The sequence below is a fragment of the Filicampus tigris genome, chromosome 4 (genome assembly GCF_054856515.1).
Source record: "Filicampus tigris isolate MCC_2025a chromosome 4, RoL_Ftig_1.0, whole genome shotgun sequence".
Taxonomy (NCBI): Eukaryota; Metazoa; Chordata; class Actinopteri; order Syngnathiformes; family Syngnathidae; genus Filicampus; species Filicampus tigris.
In genome coordinates this window covers 29,267,739-29,294,105 of record NC_141220.1, presented here as the reverse complement: position 1 = coordinate 29,294,105, position 26,367 = coordinate 29,267,739, and the positions used below count along the sequence as shown (strand labels likewise).

The 26,367-nt window shown below is 46.7% G+C and overlaps 1 protein-coding gene across 3 annotated transcripts in view; it reads right to left on the bottom strand.

Moving 5' to 3' along the window:
- Positions 1-1,395: 1,395 nt before the first annotated feature.
- Positions 1,396-26,367, bottom strand: part of cadps2 (Ca++-dependent secretion activator 2) — an 81,944-nt gene continuing 56,972 nt past the window's right edge. The window contains exons 19-29 of one of the 3 annotated variants that reach the window (XM_086027368.1): positions 26,193-26,334; positions 24,793-24,888; positions 20,552-20,707; positions 20,320-20,467; positions 19,448-19,462; positions 17,275-17,349; positions 16,343-16,426; positions 16,200-16,232; positions 10,555-10,662; positions 3,754-3,858; positions 1,396-3,047 (exon numbers count right to left, since the gene is read on the bottom strand). In XM_086027368.1, coding sequence (XP_085883494.1) covers positions 2,877-3,047; positions 3,754-3,858; positions 10,555-10,662; positions 16,200-16,232; positions 16,343-16,426; positions 17,275-17,349; positions 19,448-19,462; positions 20,320-20,467; positions 20,552-20,707; positions 24,793-24,888; positions 26,193-26,334 — 1,133 coding nt within the window. In that variant the 3' untranslated portion in view covers positions 1,396-2,876. Of the gene's footprint in view, positions 3,156-3,753; positions 3,859-10,554; positions 10,663-16,199; positions 16,233-16,342; positions 16,427-17,274; positions 17,350-19,447; positions 19,463-20,319; positions 20,468-20,551; positions 20,708-24,792; positions 24,889-26,192; positions 26,335-26,367 lie in introns of all 3 variants that reach the window. The other 2 variants (XM_086027370.1, XM_086027369.1) reach the window with 2 other exon arrangements.

Here is a 26,367-nt window from a genome sequence, read left to right as displayed (position 1 = left end):
TGGTCCACTAACTGCTCAAGCCAAATTGGAGGGGAAAAAAATGAAATATCATGCAAGTCAAACTCAATTTCCACATAAATGCACTTTGGAATTTCATACAGTTAAACGTTTGTGTGCGTGTGTATTAAAATATATATATATATATATATATATATATATATATATATATATATATATATATATATATATATATATATATATATATATATGTGTGTATATATATGTATATATATATATATATATATATATATATATATATATATGTGTGTATATATATGTATATATATATATATATATATATATATATATGTGTGTATATATGTATATATATATATATGTATATATATATATATATGTATATATATATATATATATATATATATATATGTATATATATATATATATATATATATGTATATATATATGTATATATATATATATGTGTGTGTGTATATATATATATATACACACACACACATACACGCGTATACAGTACAACTTCATTTAATTTAAAGCGCATTTCACAATTGCAGCTGCTCATTCAATATCGTGTTGTTTTCAACAGACTCGAGGATTCATCTAAATATGAATCTGCATGCAGTGTGTGTGTGCGTGTGTGTCAATATTGACCAGGCGAAGGCTATGCTGACCAACATTAGTAGTTAACGTGAATCATTCAGACCGAAATGACACAAGGAAGTGACCCAAATATTTGCCCCTCTGCTTATTTTTGATTTTTGTCACCGCTGCCGTGCAACGGCAAATTTCCTCCAGATGTGCCGCAACTGCTGTTGTGCTTTCTCCAAAAGGAAAAAAAAAAAAAAAAGAGTTTCTGATGAATAAGTTTCTGATGAATAATCACGTGATCATGAAAATCCCATTTGGTCAAGTAATATTTCAAGCAAGAAAAAGCAGTCGTTTGTTTTCCCCAAAATTTCGTACTCATTTCTTTTTGGCCTTTAAACAAAAACGTACAGATACTTTATTTGAAATAGATATATATATATTTTTTTTGCCTTTATGGACAATTCAGTACAATTTCACCCTGAACATACACACGAACTGTACACTGACAAAAAATATAAAATGAATAACAAATACAATAAAGATTAAAGTGATGCATTGTCAGTATGAAAATATTGAGATTTTACTGTATTTTATTGTACCACTGTTTACTCTCAATTTAGAAGTTTACATTGTGGCGATTTTGACACGCTTATCAAATGTTTTTAAATCGTTTGAATTTGCACATTTTGGCTGCATTTGTTGACATCTTTAGATAGCAACAGGTTTTTTTTAAGCATTATAACGTGGGCAATTGATGCGCTTTGATGACGTCAGCTGCCAGTCAATCCTGTCGTCGTTTGGACATCACGTGGAAAAAAACAGCGTGGCGGCTTTCCAAAGATTTTTTAATTTTTTTTTTATTGGACAACATGTTACACCGTCATAAACAAGTTCTCAGCATCGTAACGATGACAATTTTTGTCTTTCTTTGCGACACAAACACAAGCACAATAATTCAAAACATGTTCATATCTGACTAAAGAAAAAAAAATAAGATAAAATGATGCTGATGGCAAATGTGACCGAATTTTAGAACACATTTGACTTCCTGTCTGTCACGTGATTGGGCTCCCTCCATCAGCATTTGCTTGACATTGACAAAAATATGAATCATACCAAAGTACAAACACCACAAGAACATGTCAATCCAAAATACTGATAGAATCATAAATCTTGTCTTGTCATTCACTCAATCGTCCACAAGGGGGGCGTGTTCTAGAAGTCAGCCTGCTGAAGGGTCTTGGTGGTCCACAATTCGACTGAGAGCCTTTAGGGGCTGCTGTTTTGGTTAGCTTAGCCACACGCATTCAGGCTCAAAGTCTACAAAGGGATGTAATTATTCGAACAGGTGGGCAAAAAAGGGGAGCGGCATCTAACTGAAGGTGGTGTTCATTTTTTCAACTGGATGATTTTGAGCTGAGAGGTTCGTGTTTGTTGCTGTTTTTTGTTGGCAACAAAGTTCAGACGAGGTCCGGTAGTTAACTCCTTCATATATGGACATTGATTCATATGAGACACTGTTTACGTACTGCTGTTTTCTTTAGCAACAGAGTTCAAATGGGCTTAAACGGTGATGTCTGTGTGTGAACTGACAGTTATGCTTACCGGTGGGAAGAATACGACATATATTATAAATATATATTCAAGGGCAGGCGTTTACTTTTCTCAAGTGGATGACACATGTTGGTTAATTGGCGCATGGCGTCCATTTGGGAAAATAAGTCGACCTCAAACATTTTTTTTACATTTTCTTTCCCCCCTACACACCCCGGTGTAAATTTTTGTTGGTTTTTTTGTGGTATCAAAAACAAAATTGGTCAAGATAAATCATTACCAAACTTTTTTTTTACAATATTAATGTGACATTTAATCTATAAAACTCAATTGAAAACAAAAAAAAAAGTATTTCTGAGAAGGGCAGTAAAAAATAACAGATAATGGGGTTGCACAAGTGTGCACACCTTCCTCTAACTGGGGATGCCCACTCATAAATGGGAGCCATCACGCATCTGCCAACATTCAAAGTTCCTCTCATGGTTGAGCTGTTTTAGTAGGCTGTTCTGACATTGAGGGTAGAAAAGTTTTATTCATCTTGGTCAACTTTATTTTGATATCACAAAACCCTTGCATTGGAACAGGGGTGTGTAGACTTGTGAAATACACTGTACATACGTCCGCACCGACCACGTTTTGTCTTGCTAGCATTAGCCGCACTAAAACCACACGGATGCTACGTTAGCTTAGCTTCTGGCCGTTTCTTCCTTCACTAACTTGACATTTTAGGCGACAATCATGCCAGGAACGTTCGTTCAGTCGTCGTCCTGGTCGCTGTCGCGCATGCTGACCCCGTCCAGGCCGTCTCCCGCCTTGACGGCCAGCGTGGCCTCCTCCACCGTCAGACGGTTGTAGACCGTCTCGTAGCTTTTGTTGTTGAGCGTCGCGTCCAGGACGCCCTGAAGACGGAAGTCTCGGTAGCTCTTCTGCCGACGGCGGGTGCGGGTGGCGGGGGGCAAAAGACGGGAGAAGGAGTGGCTTGGTGAGGTTTTAAGCGAGTGAAGTCATGAAAATCAGATCGTGATCGAACAACGCTGGGGGGGAAAAAAAAAAAAAAAGGAATGACTCGAGGATGACTCGAGGGACCTGACTTGCTTTCAGCAAAATGATCTGCCAATCGCAGAGGAGAATTTGACTTGTACAGATTTGGTGCCTCATTTGCTTCTTACGGCTGTGCAGTAGAATTGCGGTAGTTTGTATTTTCAAGCTCACGAGACAAGCTGTTGGTTCGCTTGAATTTTTGCAGTGTAGTGTCGTTTGAATACACGTCATTTTCAGGAAAATATTTCCGATCAAAATGTGTCAATGCATGAATATATTTGGCGTTTTGTTCAAACTGCTTCATGTGTCTTCACGCAGGTGAGATGTGAAATATGAGTTTTTCACTTACGGCTCTTGCTTGACGTTATAGATGCGTGTATTAGATTTCTGTGGCCATTAATGAAGTATTTATAATAACCTACCATTGTTAAATGCACCTTTGGGTCAGTAACTAATGGAAGGAACGAAAGGTCTCGACAGACTGGCAAACCAAACTAGTGAATGGCAAAATAAAAGCAGAAAGAGAGAAAAGCTGCTTGGTCCTCGACAATAATTTGGATCAAAACCGGGGTGTATCGGCGTCTTGGTTACCTTGACGATCTTGATGAGGGTCTTGAGCTGGTACAGGTGCAGCTGGAGGTCCAGTCGATCCGCTAACCACACGCACACCGCCTTCATGGACACGCCGTACCATTGCTGTGCACAAAAAAAAAAACACGAGGGACCGGCAAGAAGGTGTGACAATTTCTTTCTGGTTTGTTTTGGGACCTTTGATTTGAGCAGAATCAAGTTGGCTCATAAGGATGGATACAAACTGAAGGGGATGAACAAGAACGTAGACGGGGCACGCGGACAGAATAAGCACAGAATAAAGTCCGTCAGCCGGACGGAAACGTAGACGAAGGGAAGCCGACGAACACGTACGGGGTGGTCCTGACATCGCATCAAAGATGGTCTGACACGTTCCCAGGACCGGTGTCCGCACAGCTTCCTCAGAAAAGACCGCCAGGACCGGCCCTGACTCGTACGCGACACCGTAAGAAATGATCACGAGGAGCCTTGCTCCTGGAGCAAAGGATGTTTCCTATGACACCCCAAAGACCAGGAACGTCACTCGGTCTAAACGAAGACCGGAACGTCGGACCGCTTGTCATCAGAGTCGATCTGACAGGCAAGGCGCAAACGTTATGCCTGAGCCCAGGATCTAAAGACAGAACTTTTAAATGACCAGGGAAGGACCCCTTGTCAAAGACCAACGGCCAAGGGCCGAAAAGGAAACCTCAAACCGAGGCTTTGCCATTGCTCGAGGTCAAGGACGAAGCTTTCATTGAGGCACCGAGACCATTCCAACTACAGGACGGGCGTTCCGTGGGGTCTAGAGGCTATTCCGGACCAAAAACGGACCTTTGGCCAGCCTTCATCAAGGCATGTGGCGGTCCTTCCAATATCGGCGGGAACCTTCACCGAGGGATAATCACTCAAGGTCAAAGAGGCATAGAGGCTATTCCAGACCAAAGAAGGACCCCGAGTTGAGGAAGGAACCTTGACTGATGGATAAACACCACACTAGACAAAGGATCAAACTACTCTTGGGCACATAGGTCATTCCAGACCCAAGAAGACCTTGTGACCGACCTCATCTCAAGTCAAGGAAGGAACCTTCGCTAAAGGATCAGCACTGTGGGTCACAGATTTGTGGAGCTTATTCCAGAACCAAGACAGAGCCTGAGTTGAGGAAGGAACCCTGACAGATGGATAAAGCGCACTCTAGACAAAAGACCAACATACTATGAGGTATGGAGGTTCTTCCAGACCAAAGGAAGACCTCCAAAGGAAGACCTCCTATCAACCTTGGACAAGTCAAACAAGTTATTCCAAGTCACTACAAAAGAACCGTCGCAAGGGCTTGGAGATTGTTCCAAGTTGAGGACGGTAGCCTGAGTCAGGGATGATGACCGTTCTGGAGGACAAAAGTATTGAGGTTCTTCCAGACCAAAAGAAGGACACCTCAGCAAGACATGGAGGTCATCGTTCCCAACCAAAGGAGAAAAATCACAAAGTCTGGGAGAGTGTGCCAAGGCAAGGGAGGAAAAGGGAGAGCAAAAGTGGACATTTGATTCATCTTAAGCGAGACAAGGCAAGGAAAGAAGATTGACTTTGGTGGGAAGAGCGTTCAAGCTTAATGAAGGACACCGTTTTCTCTCAGGTAAGGAAGCCGTTCCAGACCAAAGAAGGAGCCCATGTTGAGGAAGGAACCTTGACTGATGGATGAAGTGCACTCCGGTCAAAATAGAAGCACTCTACACCCGAAAAAAATGTTTGTCAGATGAGCATTAATATGCTGTCAAAAATCTGTAATATGAATACCAATGAATCGCTGTGTAGGCAACATATGGTAAAAAAACAGAACAATTCTCAATTGCTCATCTGACAGTTAATAGATGTGAAAAGGATCATATTTCGATATAATACGGTATTTTACACACTGAAAAATGGTCATACTTGAACCGATGCAATGCAGTTCAAAATACAAAATAGCTACATTGGATCACAGCCTTTTATTGTTTTTGTTCTATTTAGTGTGTATTGTTTGTAAAGTGCTTGGTTACAGCTCTAGCGGTTATCAAATGCGCTATATCAATAACATTGGATTGGATTGGATTGCCACGTTACGGCAAAGCCGTTGCCATGTCGCGAGGGAGATTGGCAGAGCACCGCGACTTTACGTCCTTGCGCGGCATTTTACGTCATTAATACCGGACGCAAATGGTGTCGCAAGGTTAAAAGGCCGCGTAATTCGACATTTCCGTCGCTGGTTACGCAAGTCAATGACAATAATGATGATCAATGCCTTTCATCTGATGCTAATCAGTGAAATTGAATGCGATTTGATGTCAAACAAGAAAGCGCAGTACATTTTACAGGAAAAAAATGTTTTAATAGATGCATAGTTGTGCTTGTTGGACTGAATATTTTTGTTGAATTGACCATTTCATCAGGTCACTTTTTGTAAAGATGACAGTTTTAAACTGCAAAACTTACAGGTTGTTCTGTAATGTGTTTTACACCCGGCTGTATTTTTGACAGTATAATTCTGGCAACCACAGCTGCCGGTTTTTTTCCGTAAAAACAAGGGCGTTTTTTTGGTTTTTTTTTGTTTACAGTGTAAGCAATGAAGGTTATCCAAGACTTAATGGGGAGCTCTTGGCGACCTCCGGCCAAGGCATTCGTTTCAGCCGGCGCTGTGAGACGCTCGCAGCAGAGTCGACAGGAAAAAGAGAAGACGGCGTTTGGGGCGTCCTTTGTCGACCTCTCGCGGCCACCCGCGTCCGCCTTTCCGACAAGCGGGAAGATGGACAGGATGAGACTCTGGAGGCACCAGGCCGGGTGCTCACTTGAAGAACACTTCCTAGAAGACTTTTTGATGCCCGTGTTCTGCGAGCCAAACAAATGAAAGCCGGCGTCACTCAAAAGCGCTTCGGCCTTCGGCGAGTCGATGCGGTGAAAAGATTGCGAGGCGTCCAAATCATCCGCCGGGTTCACAGCTGCTTTTCTTCTCCCTGGCGCCCGCAAATCAAACGCACGTTCCCTCGCCTGAAGAGCGCCGCGCACTTGCGGCGCATTGAGCGAGCGGCGGGTACGACGCCGCTTCCTATTCAGCGTGCGGGAGATTGCCGTGACACCGCGCTGACCCCAAATATTCCGACGTGCTTGAAGAGGCTGCAGCCGCCCGCACTTCTAATTAATTTCTACTGCGGCGGAAGAAAAACAGCCCAGAGGTTATTTAACGCGTCGCACAAAAGCCCAAACATTCGGGGGGTCGCCAATACTTGATTCCGTCTATTGTGGGGGGGGTCACCTCTGACTCCAACTGAATGTTTTAATTATTTGAATAAACTCATCAAGCGATTAACGCCAGTCAAAGAGAACAAACGAAGAATGCTAACAACATGACTCAAAAGTCTTTAAACTTAACTTTGCACCCGCGGAATTAACTAATTGACCTTTTGCTTTTCATCGCCATGGCGACATTAACAACGACGACGATGAGATGAACGTATGCTTAGTTTCTTGTCATCACCGAGATCAATGGACCACCGTCAAGTCCTTGACTCGCAACTTCAAAGGTTTTCTGAAAAAAACAAAAAAAAAAAAACATGACAAACTTTTAGTCGTAGCAGATGTGGAACACGAACAAACGAACAGGACTAAAGATTGGACAATCAGGATTAAGGCCGGGCGGCCAGAATAAAGGACGGACTGAGCAGGACGGACTGAGCAGGACGGACTGAGCAGGACGGCCGGGCCGCCGCACTCGGCTTCGACTCCACAACGACGGAAAGTCTACGGGCGAGCCGGAGCTTCTTTGCTCACCGCCTTAAAGCCGCTTGTCGTAAACGAGGACCTCCGAGACATGACCTGGACTTCAAGTGAGCGGACCAAAAATGCAGTTGAGCGGGACTCAAAAGCAAGCGGGCAAGGCCGGACTTCAACTTGAGGAGGCCAACGGGCCTCTGCGCTTGTCCTTGAACACAAAATGGCCGAGACGAAGCGTTTGGAGGTGTGCTTGAACGACAGCCATGAGAAGTAGCTAAAGCTACAAATGCTTCATACGTTTTTTTTTGTTTTTTTTTTAACGTTTAATTACGTTTCCTCTTCATAATGATGACGGCTAAAGACCAGATGAGCAGACCACACGACTTTGTGAAGAAACTGAACTGACAAAAAAAAAAAAAAAGAAAAAAAGGCAGGCGTCTTCAATTGGAACTTGAGACGTTTTCAACAAAGCCAAAACATGGAACTCGACCAGAGGAAAATACAGGTGGATTTTTGCAAAATGTGGTACGGCGTATTTATTCCCTCAAACAATTTCTTTGGCCAGCACAATTCCTTCCAATGAAGGCCGGCTCGTCAAATTTGTGTTGTTGTGTCATAACGCCAGCATGTGTCAATGTGTTGAAATTGTATCATTACATTGACACCAGCAGGGGGGAGCCCCCCTTTCCCTCACCCATTTTATTTCTGACAGTAACACGCCACCCCTCCCCATCAGAGGCCCCCCCCACCCCCCACTTGCCCTTCTAATCATCAGTCGCTCACTCCCACCTCCTGCCTTCCCACCATCTGCTTTCACTGTCGTCCTCTAATTTGCTCAATTAAGGAGCTCCTCCATACTCCATTTACGCGCCGTTAACGAGGTGTGCGCGCGCGCGTGTTGTCATCTTCATCATGCTCATCATCTTCAACACGCAGCAGACGAGGCGGAGGATTGAGGAGGACGCGGCAGATGAGACGCGTGCGGACGTCTTGTCAAGATGCGAGCGCGTGAGCGCGAGACTCACTTTGGGGCGCGCGACGCTAATCGCCGGCGTCGCCTTTCAAACTCTTTCCAGGATGATGAGAGACACTGTCATCTACAATGACTTCAGACAGCCCTCAAAATAAAAAGAGCGCTTCCTCAAATTTGATGCACCTATTTTTAATCTCAAATAAGAGCCAAGGGGAAATAAAACTGAAGCAAAGACAGAAGCAACGGGAAATAAAGCGGATGGAAAGCAGGAGCAAAGAAGGAGGAAACGAGTAAAGCCGACATAAAGAAGGAGGTGGGGCAGAAGTAAAGTTGAAGTGAAAAAAAAAAAAAAGCTGAAGCAAGGAGGAAATAAAGCTCGAGTGACAAATGAGCAAGTCAAGCGCAAGTCAAGAGGAAGGACAACGGAAGTCAAGCAGAATGGGAGACAAAGCGCAAGTCAAGACAGCCGAAAAAAGTCAGCCCAAAGTAGAGACGGAGGTGGAGGGGAAGCAAAGAGGAAGTGCGGAGAAGTTAAAACGTAGGAAAGGGGGCAAAACAGGAAGTCAAGCCGTGATGAGAAAGTCCAGCGCAAGTAGAGGAGCAAGTCAAGCAGAAATGACGGCAAAGCGGAAGTCAAGCCAAAGAAGAAGGAAGCAAAGGAAAAGTAAGCAGGAGGTCAAGTGCAAGTGGAGAGGGAAGTCAAAAGGAAGGAAGAGGAAAAGAAGTGAGAAGAAAGTGGAAGCAAAGCCAAAGTACAGGCGCAAGTTAAGAGGAAATCGAGTGGGCACAATTCAAGATGAGGAAAGACGCCACAAGTCAAGAGGACCGGCTTTTGAGTCAGCACTTCCTCATCAAGGCGCTGATTGGCAGGGGGGAGGGGCGGGGGTGGGGGGGGGGGGGCGGCCTCCCCCTCCTTCCTCAAATGAAGCCCGCGCGGCCTCTCGCACGCTCGTCACGGCGACGGCGAGGAAGATGATGCGCTTCATTATCTTCATCACGCCCGCACAAAATGGCCGCTCGCTCAGCGCAAGTGTGACGGACGGCGAGAGGCCGAGCGCAGACGCGCCGGCGGGCCCGCGAGCGTGACTGGACGCCAGTGCGGCCCATTAGCTCCATGCGCGCGCGCGCACGCACGGGTAGCGGCAGCAGCAGCAACCCGCGGCCGGGCCGCTTTGCGCTACTAATGCGCAGCCGGCTCCGAGGCCTCATGTCCGCCCTATCGACCGGCCGGCCTGCGCGGCGCGGCGCGGCGTGTTTGGCAACTCCTCGCTAAAATATTTTGGCCGCGCCGCAGGAAGACAAACCGACAGCGTGCGACTCGTGTGTGTGTTCGGATGCGATATTTGTGTGGACGTGCGCCGCAAACACAAGCGGCAGATGAAACGCCTGCCGAGCGCTCCTTCTTCAGAGGGGAAATCAACCCAAACGAAAACGTTCTCTGCGATCCCACTCGTTGAAAGAAGGCATTCTGATCAATATCGTCTTTGTGGAATATGAGTTCATCCAGCCGTTTTTAGCCATTTCTGGGGACGGCCATTTTGAAAATTCTGAAAATGAGGTCCCAACCGCTCAGGGCTCAGGTAACCACCGATCACGGCCGCCCCTTTTTCGGAAGCTGAGCCGTGATTGGTCGTTACCGGAGCAGTTGTGATTTAAGCGGTCGTATTATGCAAACGAGTTTTCTTCTTCACAATTCAAGAGGAATGAAAAAAACGACAAGTGGAAGGTCAAGCAGAAGAAGGAAGTCAAGATCAAGTAAAAAAGCCAGTAGAGCGGCAGTCAAGACCGAGGAAAGAGGAGGGCACAAGATTACAAAAAAACCCCCCAAAACAAGTCTGACATTTTTGTGTCCAAATCCGCAAAGGACGAAGAACGCCAGCACACTTAAAAGCTCCTCCCTCCCCTCAAGAAATGACTCTGTTTAGGGGAGCAGTTCTGTCCAATGCTGAGTACGGCCTTGGTTCGTACGGCCTTGGTTCGCACGACCGTCGGCCGGTGGCCACAAAGCCCTTCGGTGCAAGAAGAAAAAGGCCGACAGACAGAAAGAAGGAGGCCAAGGAGGCCAAGGAGGCCAAGGAGGCCAAGGAGAAGAGGCGACTCACGTCAAAGACCTTGTCGATGTGGAGTTCGTCGTTGATGCGCTCGCGGAGGATGTCCTGGTTCTGCCGCACGAAGGCCACGTAGGTGTCGGCCAGGTCCATGCCCGATTTCTGCAGCGCGCCACACAAACAACATTTCATACACTCACAACGCCAAGCCTCGCTCATATTTTCCAACGATGTATTTTGGGGATCCATTTGTCTCCAATCGCGAGTGAAGATGGAAAAAAACAAAATGCCTGCCGGTGTTTGCAAAAGGAAAACAGGCTCATTTCGGATGTCGGCTTCAAAACAAAATGGCCGACTTCCTGTTCCATTTCAGGCATGGGGCCTTGAAACTTTTTCACGTGTCCTCTTATGATTGACGTGTCCACCAGATTTGGTGTCCATCTAAAAAAAATGGTGTTGGTGGCTTAGTTTATTTATTTCTTTTATGTGTTAAACGCAGCGGGCACCACTGAGGGAATTTAGTCAAAATGGCCGACTTCCTGTTCAATCTCGGGCATGGGTCCGAGAGACTTTTTGCGCATCCTGTTATGATTGACACAACCAATTTTGTGTTGATCAATGAAATTGGGGCTGCATACTATTTTGATGGGAAGAAAAAAAAAACAACTTTCTAGGATTGCTTCTTTGGTCATTTTTTCCAAAGCAAAATGGCCGACTTCTGTTTAATTCCAGGCATGAGTCCTTGAGACTTTTTCATGCGTCCTGTTACGATTGACGTGTCCGCCAATCAGTGAAACCGTCTGCTCATTTTTCCCCCCCTCTCGTACTGAATGTGATTAATGAGTGTACCTAATCAAGTGAGTGAGTGTCATTTAAGAATCGTTAAGACAGACCAAAGACCTGATGCTTTTGTCTGTGCGCGCGCGCGCGTGTGCGCTTGTGGCGCAGGCTGCCACACTCACTCGTGATATCCTCATTCACACTCTTGTTGTCAGGGGAGATTACAAGTCTAATGCTTTTTGTAATCGCTTTGACATCTTTCACAGTCTGCGTCGCCCTCGGGGGGGGTTGGACGAGATGAGGAGGGGTGAGGGGCTTTGGGGGGCATCATCGGTATATCACCGCAGAGCGTCACGTCAGCTCCTAAACGAGGACGCCACCGCAAGATAAACACGCAAAGCGTTTAGCTTTACACGCTCGAGTCAAGAGGCAGATTGAAGGATTTAAGGCGGATTTGTTTTTTGGGTATTTTTTTTTTTTTTTTTTTTTTGGTCAAGCACCACAACAGCAAAGTCGTGTTGCCTTTCTGGATCCGTGACGCAAATACGTCCACACGAGACACACCAAAAGAGGCTCTAACAGGGAGTGACACGCTGCGAGCACTCATTCGGGCGTCTGTAATTCAGACGGACCAGCGGGCGGGAAAAAGAGGTTAAAGTGGGGTCACATGACCGCAGGGGCATCTGCTGTACTGGTGCCCGTGCGGACGGAGGAGAAGAAAAAGTTTGACGACGCCCGTCACAAGCGTCGGCGAGACGACAGACGAGGCGGAGGAGCAAAGACGCCCGTCCGTCAAGCCGCTGGTCTCGGAGGTCAAGGAACACAAAGAATGGTCACAACTTTTTGTTTTCCGTCCTCGCAACAAGCACAAAGACGAGCCGCCGGGACACAGACCGACACATACAAACAACAACGTGAGCAAAAAGTCAGCCTGCGAGGACCGCAGTCCTACCAGGACATGCCTGAACAATGGATCATGCTTGCTTAAAGCGCAAGTCAACCCAAACACACACACATATATATATATATATATATATATATATATATATATATATATATATATACATATATATATATATATACATATATATACATATATACACATATATATACATATATACACATATATATACATATATATATATATACATATATATATATATATACATATATATATACATACATATATATATATACATACATACATACATATATATACATACATACATACATATATACATACATATATATATATATATATATATATATATATATATATATGTATATGTATATATATATGTATGTATATATGTATGTATGTATATATATTTTTTTCCTTCAAGAAAATGTTCCCAGTAGGCCCACTGGTTGAAACGCGGCATTCTGATTAACTTTGCGTTTGTGGAATACGAGTTCATCCAGCCGTCTTTCGCCATCTCCGGGGGCGGCCATTTTGTCACTTCTGTCCACTGAAAACGACATCACAACTGCTCGGGTAAGACCGGTTTTCTGAATCTGAGCCGCGATTGGTCGTTGTGAGCGGTTGTGATGTCATTTTCAGTGGACAGGAGTGAGAAAATGGCCGCCCCCGGAGATGGCTAAAAACCAGTGGATTCAATCTTATTCCACAAAGGCAATATTCATCAGAATGCCCCGCTTCAACCTGCTGGCAACATATTGTTGACCGAGCTTCTCAGCCACTCTACAAAGTGGAGGAAACTCATTTCGACCGCTTGTTCTTTCCGTCTTTCGGTCGCCACCGGCAGCTTGTGACCAGACGTGACCGACTGGTCCAATGGAGACCTTTGCCGTTTTGCTCCAGCTCTTTGTTGAACGCAGAGTTTGCCTGAGTTTCTGCGGCACACAAACAGGTTTGCCACAGCGCCGGCCTGCAAATGAGACGGAAGGTGCCAAATCCCTGGGAAACGGGACTCAAATGTTGTCTGAAATGCCGACAATTAAGTGACAATTGAGATTGCCAGGACGTCAACATTAGACCCCGGAAACACAACACTCAGGTATGCGCTCGCTTTGACACACTTTCCAAAGAAGCCGACAAAAGTAGACGCCGTGGCAGGACAACACGTTATGCGGCGTGCGTGCGCGTGTCATCCCAGACGTTAAATCCCCATCTTGGTCCTCGAGCCCCCGAGGCCGAGTGCCAATCTTTTTCCCGAGCGCGTCGTCTCACGCCGCCGAGGTGACAAAGACGCGTGACGGCTACGAGACGTGGCCGCCGTCGCAGCCTTGGCGCACACGCTTGCGCAAGTCCGCACTCGCGCACACGTAAACATCCGCGCGGACGCACCGGCGCTCGAGGTGGACCTCGAGTCCTCCCACTCTGCATCTGAGGCTTGTTCACATCGCAGGTCTTAATGCTCAATTGGGATTTTTGGGAAAAATCCGATTTATTTTCTGTCAGCGTTCCTATTACATTAGAAATGCGACCTGGGTCTTGTCTGCTGTATGAGCACATGCGTCGCCAAAGTGCAGAAGAGACGACGTCACCGACGTTGCGTTTGCGGAAGTAAACGTGGTCCGGCGCGTCTCGGCATTTATAATGTCAAACGATCAGGTCGCAGGTAGAAATAAATACGGTATTTGGGGGAAATTACGAGGCCAGGCTTTAATATCTCATTTCATGGAGACGTCACTAACGTCTTAACCGTGCGTAAAAAATGAATCTGTCCGAGTCGTGGCTCAATTACTACCATCGCCACTTTATGCTTCATGTTTCAAGTGCGATTAAATTAAAGTCAATAGTGTTAGTCAAAACAACTTTGCAGATCTCCTGCTGCCAGCACTTTCCCTCTCGATGGCCGTTCAGACCGCGGATACGTATCCCATCTAGGACCACATGTGAAAGCGACCCGGGTCGCATTTGAAAAATAATCGGAATTGAGCCGTTCGGACTGTCGTAAAAAAAAAAAAAAAAATCAGATACGGGTGGCAAAAAAATCCGAGCTAAGTGGTTGACTGGCCGCTGTTTTGAAAGCAGAGTTGCCCACGTTGCCAGGCCACCTTTCAAGAGCCACACCAAATTGTGTTTTGAGCCCCCGGAAGCGGCAAACGGAGCAAAAGCAAGAGGAGGCTCTCTTCTCTGACGCAGACGGCAAGGCTTGCTCCCGGCTTGTTGCGTTCGCTAGCGAGCGGCAGTGCCGGTTGCCGAGCGGCCGACGGAAATCAGGTCAGTGGCGACACAGAATTTTCCAGAATTTTTCACGCCGGAATCCAAATTGACGGCGTCTATCCGCGTGCTATTTCCTTTCACGTGCTGTAGCTTCTGCTTTAGCTCAGATGAGCTCGGAGTGCTCAACTCACACTCAGCCCCCCATTTTGCGGACAAATAGAAGAGCGACAAAAGGTGGGCAAAGCGTCTTTTCAAGGCAGCGGGAAAGCTTCTTTGAAACAGGGTTGCGGCGGCGCACCTGCGCCCATTGCCGGTGTCCCGTGGCTTCTTCTCCTTCTTTGCGGCAGCTGCGGAGGAAGCCGAGCCGCCTCGGGTTGCCGGCACACAAAAGAGCGGGCCGCGGCCCGCCCGAGTTGCAGGTTACACCATCATTTGGCAGGAAGGCCGCACGGGAACCCGAGAAGAAAATGCTGGCGGCGGGACGGGGGATTAAGGAAGGCTACGGCAGCTCCTTCAGATCGCGTCAGCTGCTTAATCACACACTACTCACCTGGGTGAACAAACGGATTAAGAGCAGCTGTCAGGCAAAGACCATCGTCGAGTGCTTTCACGTGGACTGTTGCGCTTTGAGTGGGGAACAAACGCGACACTGCATTCCACCCCAAAAACTAAGAATTGTTCTGTTCGGGGACCACCTAAGAGAGCAATTGAGTCAGTACCTAAATCACATTTATCTATTTGATCCCTTGAGCACATTCAAGGAATGCGACGGGAACATAAAGCCAAGTCTAAAGCCAAGTCGGGCTCTGAGCTCTGCAGACTTGGGTCGATCCGTGGCGCCCAGGTTTCAAAGCAGGCGCGGTGAAGCGGCACTGCGCTCTTATGCTGCGGGCAACTGGCAGAAGACGCCAACAGAAGTCAAGTCAGGCCCCAGTGTCAAAACGTTGCTTTTTTTTTTTTTTTTTTTACCCTCCCGTCCGTACCTTTTTAAAGTCTTTTAAGCGTGTTTTTCAATCAGTCTGACCGAACGGCCTTTCAGGAATTTTAGAAACCTCCTTTTATTTCTTTACATTACTTTTAAAGGGGAAATCAACCCATTCTTTTCAACAATATGTCGCCGGCAGGCACACTGGTTGAAAGGCGGCATTCTGATGAATTTTGCGTTTCTGGAACATAAGGTAAGCAGCAAACCGCACTCGTCTTTCGCCATCTCTGGGGGCGGCCATTTTGTCGACTGAAAATGACATCACAAGCGCTCAAAACGACCAATCAGGGCTGACCTGTTTTCTGAATCCGAGCCGTGCAACTGTGATGTCATTTTCATGCGACAGAAGTGACAAAATGGCCGTCCCCAGATAGGGCTCAAAACTATTTGTCAGAATGCCCTGCTTCAACTGGTCGGCTTGCATAGAACATATTCTTGAAAGAATTATATTTGGGTTGACGTCCCCTTGAAATGTTTTTCAAGTTTTCTGTTCATTAGTTTGAACGCTGTCAATGTGCATTCTTTGGGTCATTTTGTCCAGTGACTTTTGTTTGCTCTACTTTGCTCCTGGATGTCGTTAGCTGTCGTGTTTGTCAATGCCAACTAACTTTCCTTTGAGATCAACAAATGCTTTCACTTTTGAGTAAAATGTGAGCATCCTTCATTGTTTTGGCTTTATTTGGAGCTTTTGCAAAACAAGGATTAACTACAATCGCATTTAAGATAAGGCGTGCGCACACGGAGGCGTATACGCGCACACGCGTACGCAAAGAAGGATGATGAATTCAAGAGAAAAAGACTTACGGGAACTTCCACGTATTTGGCAGCTGCTTTCACCTTCACGGGAGGAAGAGGAGGGGGAGGAGGAGGAAGAAAAGCAAGTGAGTCGAGTGGAAAAGATTTCATTTGCAGCCTTGAAGAAAAAATCTAAGCGGGCGTGTGCTGACCGTGAAGGAGAGGATGGACGACAACAAAGTTCCTTCGTCGTATCTTGACAGCTTGGACAGAACCGTGTCCAACACTGCACACAGCTGCCCAACACGCATGCACGCGCACACACACACACACACACATGCACAATTAATACGATAGCAGCTACTTTCCATGTTAAACACATTCACGTGAGAAACACATTGAATTAAAACATGCACGTTTGTAAACACACGGACATTATTTATTTATTTTTTTTAAATTGAAGCATAAAATACAATATACAACCATGGGAATGATTTTTTAAATGGCATGTATTTATTATTCATTTATAATAAATGATATATTTATGTTTGCATGTATTTTTTCCAATGCATTTTTAAAAACTCTAAAGCATATTAAAAACAAATTTGTGCACGACTGCGACTAACTTGCCAGTTGACTCACACGCAATTATTCAATTTTCAAGTTTTTTTTTTTTCTATTGACATTATTATACATAATACTGAACAATATTGTAACTCCGTTTAAAGAGATGAATTTTTTATATTAAATGTACGTCGATATACATACTTTGCATTTATCAACAATATAAACAGTAACTTGATTCAATGTTTCCTTCCTGTTTGTGTTCCATTTTTTTTTTTTTTTTTTAATTAAAAAAAATCTGACTGAGAATCCCAGGTTACATTGAGGCCAACGCTAGAATATTGGTCGGTTATTGCACCTTTTAATTTTTTAAATAAAAAAATAAAAATAGATTGAAATAGTAGGCACATTGAAAGGGAATGCTTCTTTTGAGAAACCATGTCAGCGTGACAAGAACGATGAGAATGACCCCGCACGGTAAACAAAAGCCGGCAGCACTTCCAAGTTGAAAGCGCAAGCGACGCTCTGCTGAAGTTGGAACAAATCGAATCAGTGATGGAAAGAGAGCATTGCTTGTCACCTTGGATACGAGTGCCGAGATCATGTCTTTGAAGGTGTCGTCGATGAGCACGTCGATCTTGGCGTGGTAGTGTTGCTGCGGGGAAAGCGGCGGCGAGTCAGCTGCGCTCATTTCATCATTTCACTCGCGTCAAACATCACATCACGTGCTGTTGAACGCTTATCAAGTGCCGCCCCCGTTGTACCCCACAATAACAAGTCAATAATAATAATAATTACGTCAACAAATAAAGAATGAACGTAACACAAAAAAATCCAGGAGGCAGCGTCATCACCGATATGAACATCGGAAGATACAACGAGCGCACGTAGCGCTGCATACGGTTGCCTAACAATAACAACAGAGAAACTGAGAATAATCTTTGACCATTTGACAAAAAAAGTTCTCCTCATCAAATAGAGAAATAACCTATTTGATGTCGGCGTTTTTTCTTTGAGGGGAACGTCGCCCCCGCCGACATGGCTGCCACAAGGCCACGCCGGTTAGCCGGGCTGCTTTGTCGCGCTAGCACATCTCGTCTTCATGTCAGCAAAAAGTCATGCCGCGCAAACGCAAACCAAGAAGAACAGACTTCTTCCACTGTACCAAGTGAATCGAAACTAACAAAAGCGCAACCACACAAATGGATCTTTGGCAATCAACATTCTTCACGAACCGTCGGGGTTCATTTCAAATGTCTTTATTTTGGTATTACTGACAGTACGTCTGTAGAGACGACGTATGCTTACTTTACTTTATTACACAATACTTAGTTGCCCTTTTGTCTTCTTGACCTTGCACTTGACAAAATACTCCCTATACAGTACATACTTACAAATCAAACTAGTAGGAAAACACAAAAAACGGATTAAAACAAAGTGTATTCAAATAACAAGCGTCAAAACAAAGTATAAATGAGCTATAATGAAAAATCCCAAACTATTAGAACCCTGCACTGCACTTGCACTTGTCACTAAGTTGTTGCTCTTCTTCGACGATAAAGACCACGTGCCTGTGAGTATTGTTTTATCTGTCGATTTGACTTGTTGCGTCCACATGACGCTGCGCTCGGAATCATTCAGTCTTTCTCCATTTCCTAACCACTACGAGGGACTTTGACGTGGACATTTTAGGGACGATCTCGGTCCACTATATGAAAAGGTGGCGAACGAGTGCGAGCCCGATATCTGCTAAGGCGCGAGTTAAGTGAATGACACGGCGGAATGCAAAGGTGACGTTTTTTTTGTTGTTGTTTTTTTTCGGGGAGCGCCGCGCACAATTAAGCGCAAAGTCGCCGGACCGTCCAGCCGCCAGGGACCAAAGCAGATTCAATTAATCCGCCATTTCACGTCCGCTTTGGCACCCCTCCAAAAAACATATTCATGCCACCTTTTCCCTGGCGGAGCGGGTGGGGGGAAGGGTGGGCTTGCTGAATGGCGCCACAATGGCCTTTCAGACAGCCCATAAAGAGAACCCAAATGAAAAAAAATGTCAATCAACAAAGCGCGAGGATCGCCGACAAATTGCGGGTCCGACGAGGTCGCCGCCGCTAGCTTTTTTTAAGCCCCCCTCCTTAACGAATCACAAAATGTCCTGGTCCACGGGGGGCCCTCTTACAAGACGGCTCTTCATCGACAGATTTTGTATTTCTTCACTTCACGGGTCCGCCGAAGCACAGAAAGAAGCAACTTATTTAACCACATACTACTCTGTAAACCACCACAGTGCAGCTCAGCCTCTGGCTAGGGGACGTGGTGGCTCGCGATATGCTTTTGGTTCGCTTACATTTCTCAATATCGTGTGCTGTGGCACTTTACCAAAAAGTAATTAGACAAGTACGTTGCACTTCCATGAAAAGAAACCCCAAACTACAGATATTGGATTGGACTTTTTTTTACCTGACCTAGAAACATGATAAACTGTCCATATTGCACTTTTCGAAAAGAAAACAACTAATTTTGCGCTTTCCTGAATTCTTAAAAAGATATCAATTTTAAAACATAATACAGTGTATATATATACACTGCTGTCAAAAAAAAAAAAGACAAAAACAGCTATTCCTGAAAAAAAAAAAATGAAACTGTTAATTTTGGTCTTCTCAAAAGACACTTTGCATTTTCCATGGGGCTAAATATTGAAAAACAAAACAAGAATCATGTATTTGTAGTTGTAAACCCCAAGAGTGGAAACTTACCCATTGTCTGTCGGTCTGAGAGGGCGACAACGACGCGCACGGGACAAACGAGGACAAAACAAGCGGGAGACAAACATGTTAGATTCATATTCAAAGTCACTTTTTGACATTCCTATATGTACACATACATACATCCAGTACATCATCCGTACACTGCTGTATATATGCGCAGTTTATGTATGCATCCAAAAGTACGCATTCATGAGGACATCAAGCCGTTTTGTTTTGTTTGCTCTTCTTGTTGTTTTTAGCTCTGTGACAGGCTGAGGGGAAGCGAGGGGGGCCGTGAGGGTGGGGGTGAGGGGGGGCTTCGTCGGAGAGATTTTTTTTCTCCGTCGTTGGCTTCAAGGCCGCCGCCTCACGCCGGCCCGGCAGCCAATCAGGCGTCGGCGTGTCTGGATGAAAGGCTGACGGTTTTAGCAGCGTTTGACCCCAACGAGGGCCCCAGAAGAAGCTTTTAGCAAAACAAGAAGACGTCCCGTCCGTCCCCGATGACGTGGCCGCCAGGGACGCCACTCCAACATTTTGCGTCACCTTTCAACATGTTTTACGCCGTTTTATTCTTCACGCTTGAAAAGCATTGCCAGGTGTTTTGGTGGCTGCGGGGGGCATGCCTTTTGTTCCAAATACTTTTGCAAATTGTCAAATCCGGGGCGGCGGATCATCGAAGCGCGTTGGCAAGCCTGGCTCTCCTTTGATTGACACCAACACATAATTTAGGGCTGCAATTTATCCTTAATTCAATAATCGATTAAATTTCCACTGAATCAGCTAGATTTGTTTTTCTGTCACTTCAAAAAAAAAAAAAAAAAGCCGCCTGGCCAATCAAGGCACACTTAATCCGAACGGCGTTAGGATTGAGCGTGTCCTACCTCCTGGCCGGTGTCCAGCACGCAGAGCTTGGAGCACTGCCTCTTGGCGTCCATGAGGATGTTCAACATGGTGCACACGCACAGCGGCACGCGCAAGTCCATCGACTTGCTGGCTTTCTGCATTTTGCCGTCGAAGGCGCATTTGGTCCTGCGGGGGGGGAGCCGAGCAAATGCATTGGAGCTTTTTTTTTGTGTGTGTGTGTGTGTGGGGGGGGGGGGGCGTTCGAGCCACCTCTTGACGCAGGCCTCCATCATGTCGCTGGCCATCAGCTTGAGCCTCTGCTCCAGGTGCTTGGCGAACTCGGCCTCGGGCCAGTTGAGGTCCAAGACGAACATCTGGAGCGCGTTGAGCTTCCAGAAAAGATCCTCGGAGGTGGCCGAGCCGTTTCTGTCGTCAACGCACAAACAACAACAACCACAAAGCGTCAGCGAAGCTTTTTACGTCGCCAGCTGATTTGGGGGATGTTTTTATTGGACTTGCTGTCAGCTGAAAGGGCTCTTCTTTTGCTTTTGCGGTCCAAAATGAAGTGGACCAGTACAACTGAAGCAGTTGCAACAAACTCAACTTTATGGGCAATATCGGTGATGAGTAAATGTTTCTGGTGCCACGTTATCATGTGCACGAACAGTCGATTATTGCTGAACAAGATTTGAAGTTTATTGCTTGTCTGTCTTACTGGCTTGGAAATTCGATTATAAAATGTCAGAACATTGTGCTCTTTTCATTAGAACTTTGCATTAAGCTAATTGTCAGCAAATGTATCATGCTTTTTGTGTTTTCATATTTTTGGGGGAATCAAACATATGCACAATTTTTACTTTTACAAATTGTCCTTATTTTTTTCTGTGGAACTATTATCATATCATATCACATTCTTGATTTTAGAGGAAGAAAACAAAATACAAGAAATGGTTTTCTTTAAAATTGTTTTCGTCTATTAGCGTTTTATGATGGAATAATGAGATTGTTCTGAATTGTTTTATGGTACTTATTGTGCTTCTATGATTTGTACTTCAACTATTATTTGTACGTCCGCATATTGATGATACTTCCGCAGAAATAAACATTCTCTTTGGAACAGTTTTATTTGTTTAATGTCGAATTCTTATCAAATCAAACAGTTATTGATCATTAGTATTTGTAATTGCAAATTCACAAAAAAGTGTTTTTTGCTTCAGAAATGTGTTACGTATTAAAAATGGGGAGGGGGGGAATGGGATAAAACAAAACAAAAACAAGCAGGGGATCGGGTAAAAAAAAAAAAAAAAAAAAAAAAAAAGAAAATACGCAGGCGTCCACTGTGTATTTCAAAAAATAATAATTCCATGAAAAAAACAAAAAAAAAAAACCCAAGATACGGCAGCGTCTATCATAAACGGGGCACCTCGCAAAGTGGCCCGTGAGCGTCTGGTGCGCGTGGTGTTGCCGCGTAACATATGTGCAAGTGCGACAACAACACGTCGGCAAGAAGCGAGCGCGCTGGTCTCTTCGCTTGCGCTGCGTTCAAGGACAGATGGACGTCTCGCTGCCGCCTCCGCCGCTCGCAGGTGACAACGCGACGTGCAAGTGTACAGCAGCCGGCGAGAGGACGGAGAGGAAGAGGAGGATGAGGAGGGAGGGGGGTTAATCCAGGGAGGGGGCATTCAAATCAAATAAACGCCCCCTCACTTTTCTCACTTGGCCTTTAAAAGACGAGCACGCCAACAAGTGGCGGCGGCGGCGTGGAGGCTTTAGGCTAGCCCCCTCATGTCTAATTAGCGGGGCTCTCCTCTGAAGGCCCCCCACAGCCCCCAGCGGCCCCCCCCCCACCCCCAGGGGTGACAGGCCGATCCCACTCACCCGTCTGTGCTCACTAATGAAGTGCCAGCTTGTTTTCTTTTTTTCTCCCCGGATCTTTGCGGCTTTCACGAAACACCGAGTGTGGTCTGAGTGCTGAGCGCGCGCACACACACACACACCCCCACACGCACACCCCCACACGCATACACGCTCACACACACACACACACACACACACACACACACACACACACACACAAACAACCCCCAACGGACCCCCAAGTAACATAACGCCAGCAACTTGGCCACCAACATGGCCGCCAACGGACGTGTTGTTCAAGTGAGCAGGAAGTTAGCAGCTTAGCCGTGCGGTAACCACGGTAACCGCAAGGAGTTCCGTCCCTGAGCTCTGGTTGGAAGTCCCTCAGGGAAAAAAAAAAAAGTGTGTGTCACTTCCTCATGTCTTCCATAACACCAGAAACTTTCACTAGACTGGTCGGGAACGCAGTGTTAGAACGTCAAAAACGGGCAAGGAGACAATTTGGAGTGACAGTTGAGTGAAGACGAGAGACTGGGGAAGGACACGGGGTCAATAGCAGCTGTGCTCATGGGTGTGCACGGGTTCTACGCCAAGACTCGGGACATGGTCAGGATCCAAAACAGTTGAGGATGCGGAGAAGGTCGAGAACGGGGCGTTGGGCCGGAGACATGGCCCTGGTCAGGGTCACCCGCAGTGCTTTGGAGTCCGGATGATGGCCAGCGTCAAGAACGGCCGTTGGGACAGGGTAGGGTAGGTTCCGATCAGGGTTCGGGATATGGAAAGGCTCGGGACGGGGGACATGGTCCCGGTCACACTCATTAACGGGGCTCGGCAGTGCGAACGGGAGGGCGGACATGGCCGACTGGGACCGCTTGGGAAAGGGTGCAGGATGTGGACACGGACCTGGTCGGGGTCAACGGCAGGCTTTTGGAGATTGAAAGAGGATGAGGGACAGGGTAAAGTACGACGTTTGGGACACGGGCATGTGCAAAACAGGGTTCAAGATGAGGAGAGGGTGAAAACAAGTCAGCGCGACTGCGGATTTGCTACGGACAGGGTCAAATGCAGAGTTTGAGCCACAGTCCGGGTCAATGACAGGATTCAGAGTGTGAAAAGGCTCAAAAGCAGGGCTTTGGGACAAAGGCGCGGTCAGGCTGACAAAGAGCCTGACAGGGATAACCATCAAGGGTCAAGTACAGTACAGTACGGCGTTTGGCACATGGACGGGGTTCAAAACAGGCTTCCGAATGGGGACAGGGTCAAAACCGGGGCCTTAGATTGTGACGTGGCCCCGGACAGGTTCAGTAAGGGGCTTACGGAGCCAGGACAGGGTCAAGGAGCGACTAAGAGAGATGAGGTGAAGCAAGGGCAGGTCCAAAAAGCCCATCAACGGATGGTTCGGGGTCAAGACCGGCGTGGATCAACTTGAAGCGTGAAGTCAAAGCTTGATTTGCTTTGTCGCCGCTTTGACCGTTGTGATAACGACGCAAGCGGACCCAAGAGGACAGACCCGAGGCGTTCGTCCACCACACCGAAGCCCAGCTTCAGCGGACCACCTCTCGCCGACACGCAGTCCACCGCCTTCCTACTTGAAATAGTCGACTAGGAAAAAAGAATCCCACATCGGCACCTTGACTCTGTTCGCTTCCAAAGCGCCTTTTTGTCTGCTTTGCGGCATAGAGAAAACCATCAAATAAGGCTGAAATTTGAAATAGCAGCTAAGGGCCATTAGCCATTGTGGAAGGCACAATTGTTCTCTTTCCCGTCAGCCTTGCTTGCTGTGCACCAACACGCTGACAGCTTTTTATGGCTCCCGCTTTTCATACGTTCAACTCAAAAGTCCTTCAAACCTGTTTGGAGCTCCAAACTTTACTTTTTACCGCTCGCGCGGTGACCTCAAATACTTTGCTCTGGAATGGGGGACGTTGAGAAGAAAAAAAAAAGTCCTTTGTCGTCTTTTTCACTTGATCAACCCGACGGGATTGACTGACAAATGTTGACGTCGCAAAAAAAACAAAAGAAACACATCGGAGGGAGGGAAAGAGGCTTCGGCACCAAATCAAACGGCGAGGACGAACGGCGCGAGTCCATTAGCGGGTCGGATGAGGTTTTCAATACTGACCCGGAGAACAAAAAGACAACACCGCACAGTCCCGTGTACGGGACCGAGAGTAGAAGCGTGCATTGGAGCAAACAATGAAGCGTGTGATCAGATCACGTGAGCAACGGCGCAGAAAAGCAAGCGCGGAACCCATCGCGGCAGCAAACACGCATCGGGCCGAGCCGCTCCGGCGCGCCTTGCGCGCAGAACAAAAACGGGCGAGGCGGCAAGCCAAGGACAGTGTCTGAAGCTAATCGTAGCGCCAAACTCAGAAGCACACCTACTAGGGACCAAACATTTGTCCAACACCAGGCACAGAACCCCACCAAGGCCCAAACATAGGAGCAAGCAAAGTAAAATACCACGTCGCGAAGGAAACAGAAACACGAGCAGGGCCCAAGCACAGGCAATCCGTCGTAGCAAATTATAGCCTCAGCATAGCACCGAGCATGCACCGAATGCTCTTTCGCTTGTATCGTCAAAGACCGGCCACGCGGCCACGCGGCCACGCGGCCCCCCGCTGGCGCGCGTGCGTGCGTGCGTACGTACGTACGTGTTGCGGCAGAGCGGCGCCATCCAGGCCGGCGCAGAGAAACTCGGCAGCGAGACGGGCAGAGTCGGCACTTTGGGGAGATTGCTCGTCAGACACCTGAGCAAGCCCGAAGGGAAGCAAAGAAAGAAAAGAAGAAGAAGAAGAAATGGAGGCAAAGAGGAAGAGAAGCTGGCGCTCGGCGAGGAGCAACCAAAGCAGCAAAAGTCAGCGCGTGCTTTGCACCAAACGTTTTGTGCGTTTTTTTTTTGTTTTTTTTGCCCGATTTGGCATTTGTGGCAGGAAACGAGTTCAGGTGCGCTTGGGAATAAACGTTAGGTCCACAAACATCAGCAAATGTCCAAAGCGACTCCGTTCATGCTTAGGAACGGCGCTCACGTGATTTTGGTTTCTTTGCTACAGCAAAATTGTCTTCTCACACGCACCTTTTTTTGTTGTGGGTCAAATCCAAATGTTTTGAAGTACAAAAGGCCAAATATATGTCCAAATATGTTCAATTGTCTTTTGTTTGGTTGTTTGTATTTTTACGCATTATTAAAGCGGGAGCTCAAGGCAAACGCTTATTCTCTGCGCTATTCCCATTCATTTTGTGCTTGTGGAATGAGAATGAGGCAGATGAATCCATCCGTTGTCGTCCATGTCAAGCCGCTGCCCTTTTTGTCCCACGCCGCCCTCCGCCGGGGACTGAAAGCGACGCTCGCATCACAACCGTCACATGACCAAACCTGGCAGAAAAACGGTGAGCGATGCGAGCCCGAGGGCACTCGGACGTCCATTTCGGTTGGCGGCGGAGGGCGCCTCAGGACAAAATGGCAACGCCCTGACACTCATGACAGCGGCCGCATGAATCTGCCGAAATGTCATTGCGCAAACGCGACATGAATCAGAAGAGCGTGTTTCGAGTCGTCGCAGAGAAAAGGTTGAACCGGTTTCAAGTGTGGAAAATAGCTGGAGAACAAATCTCAAACGCTCTCCAACCGTTGTACTTCTCCGCCTCGGGAGCCCTGCGGCATGTTGTCGCCTCAAGATTGTCAAGGTCTGGATGTTGTTTTCCACAACACGTGCAAACCGTTACATTGACGCAAACCTGTTTGGCTAAAAATGGATCGCTGTCACGCTTCGGTGCAGAAAGAAGCGGTCAGCCAAGAAGGTAAGCAGATTCAATTGCGGGGTCGGCACGTCATTTGATTTATTGCGTCGCTCAAGAAGTTCACGGAGAGGCTGATCGTCTTGCCCCTTGACAAACGTACGTGACCAATCAATATATTGTGGATGGGCGTTATACAACGCTTGGGTGCCGGTTGACCCCCACGGCAATCACTGAGCTCAAAGTCATTTGGGATCAAAAAACGAAGCAAATGCAAGACACGTAGAATTGGCTAAGTGAGGCGCGGGCGTCTTACCTGACGGACTGCCAGGTCTCCTGCTCGAAGCCGCGATGGATGGACTGCGCGATGGACGACTCCATCAGGTCGATGTAGCGCACCACCAGAGGGACAAAAAGATCCTGGAGGTGCTTGTGGAAGGGCCCGTTGCACAGCTGGGCTGCGGGCGGCCGACGGGAGGCGGAGCCACAAC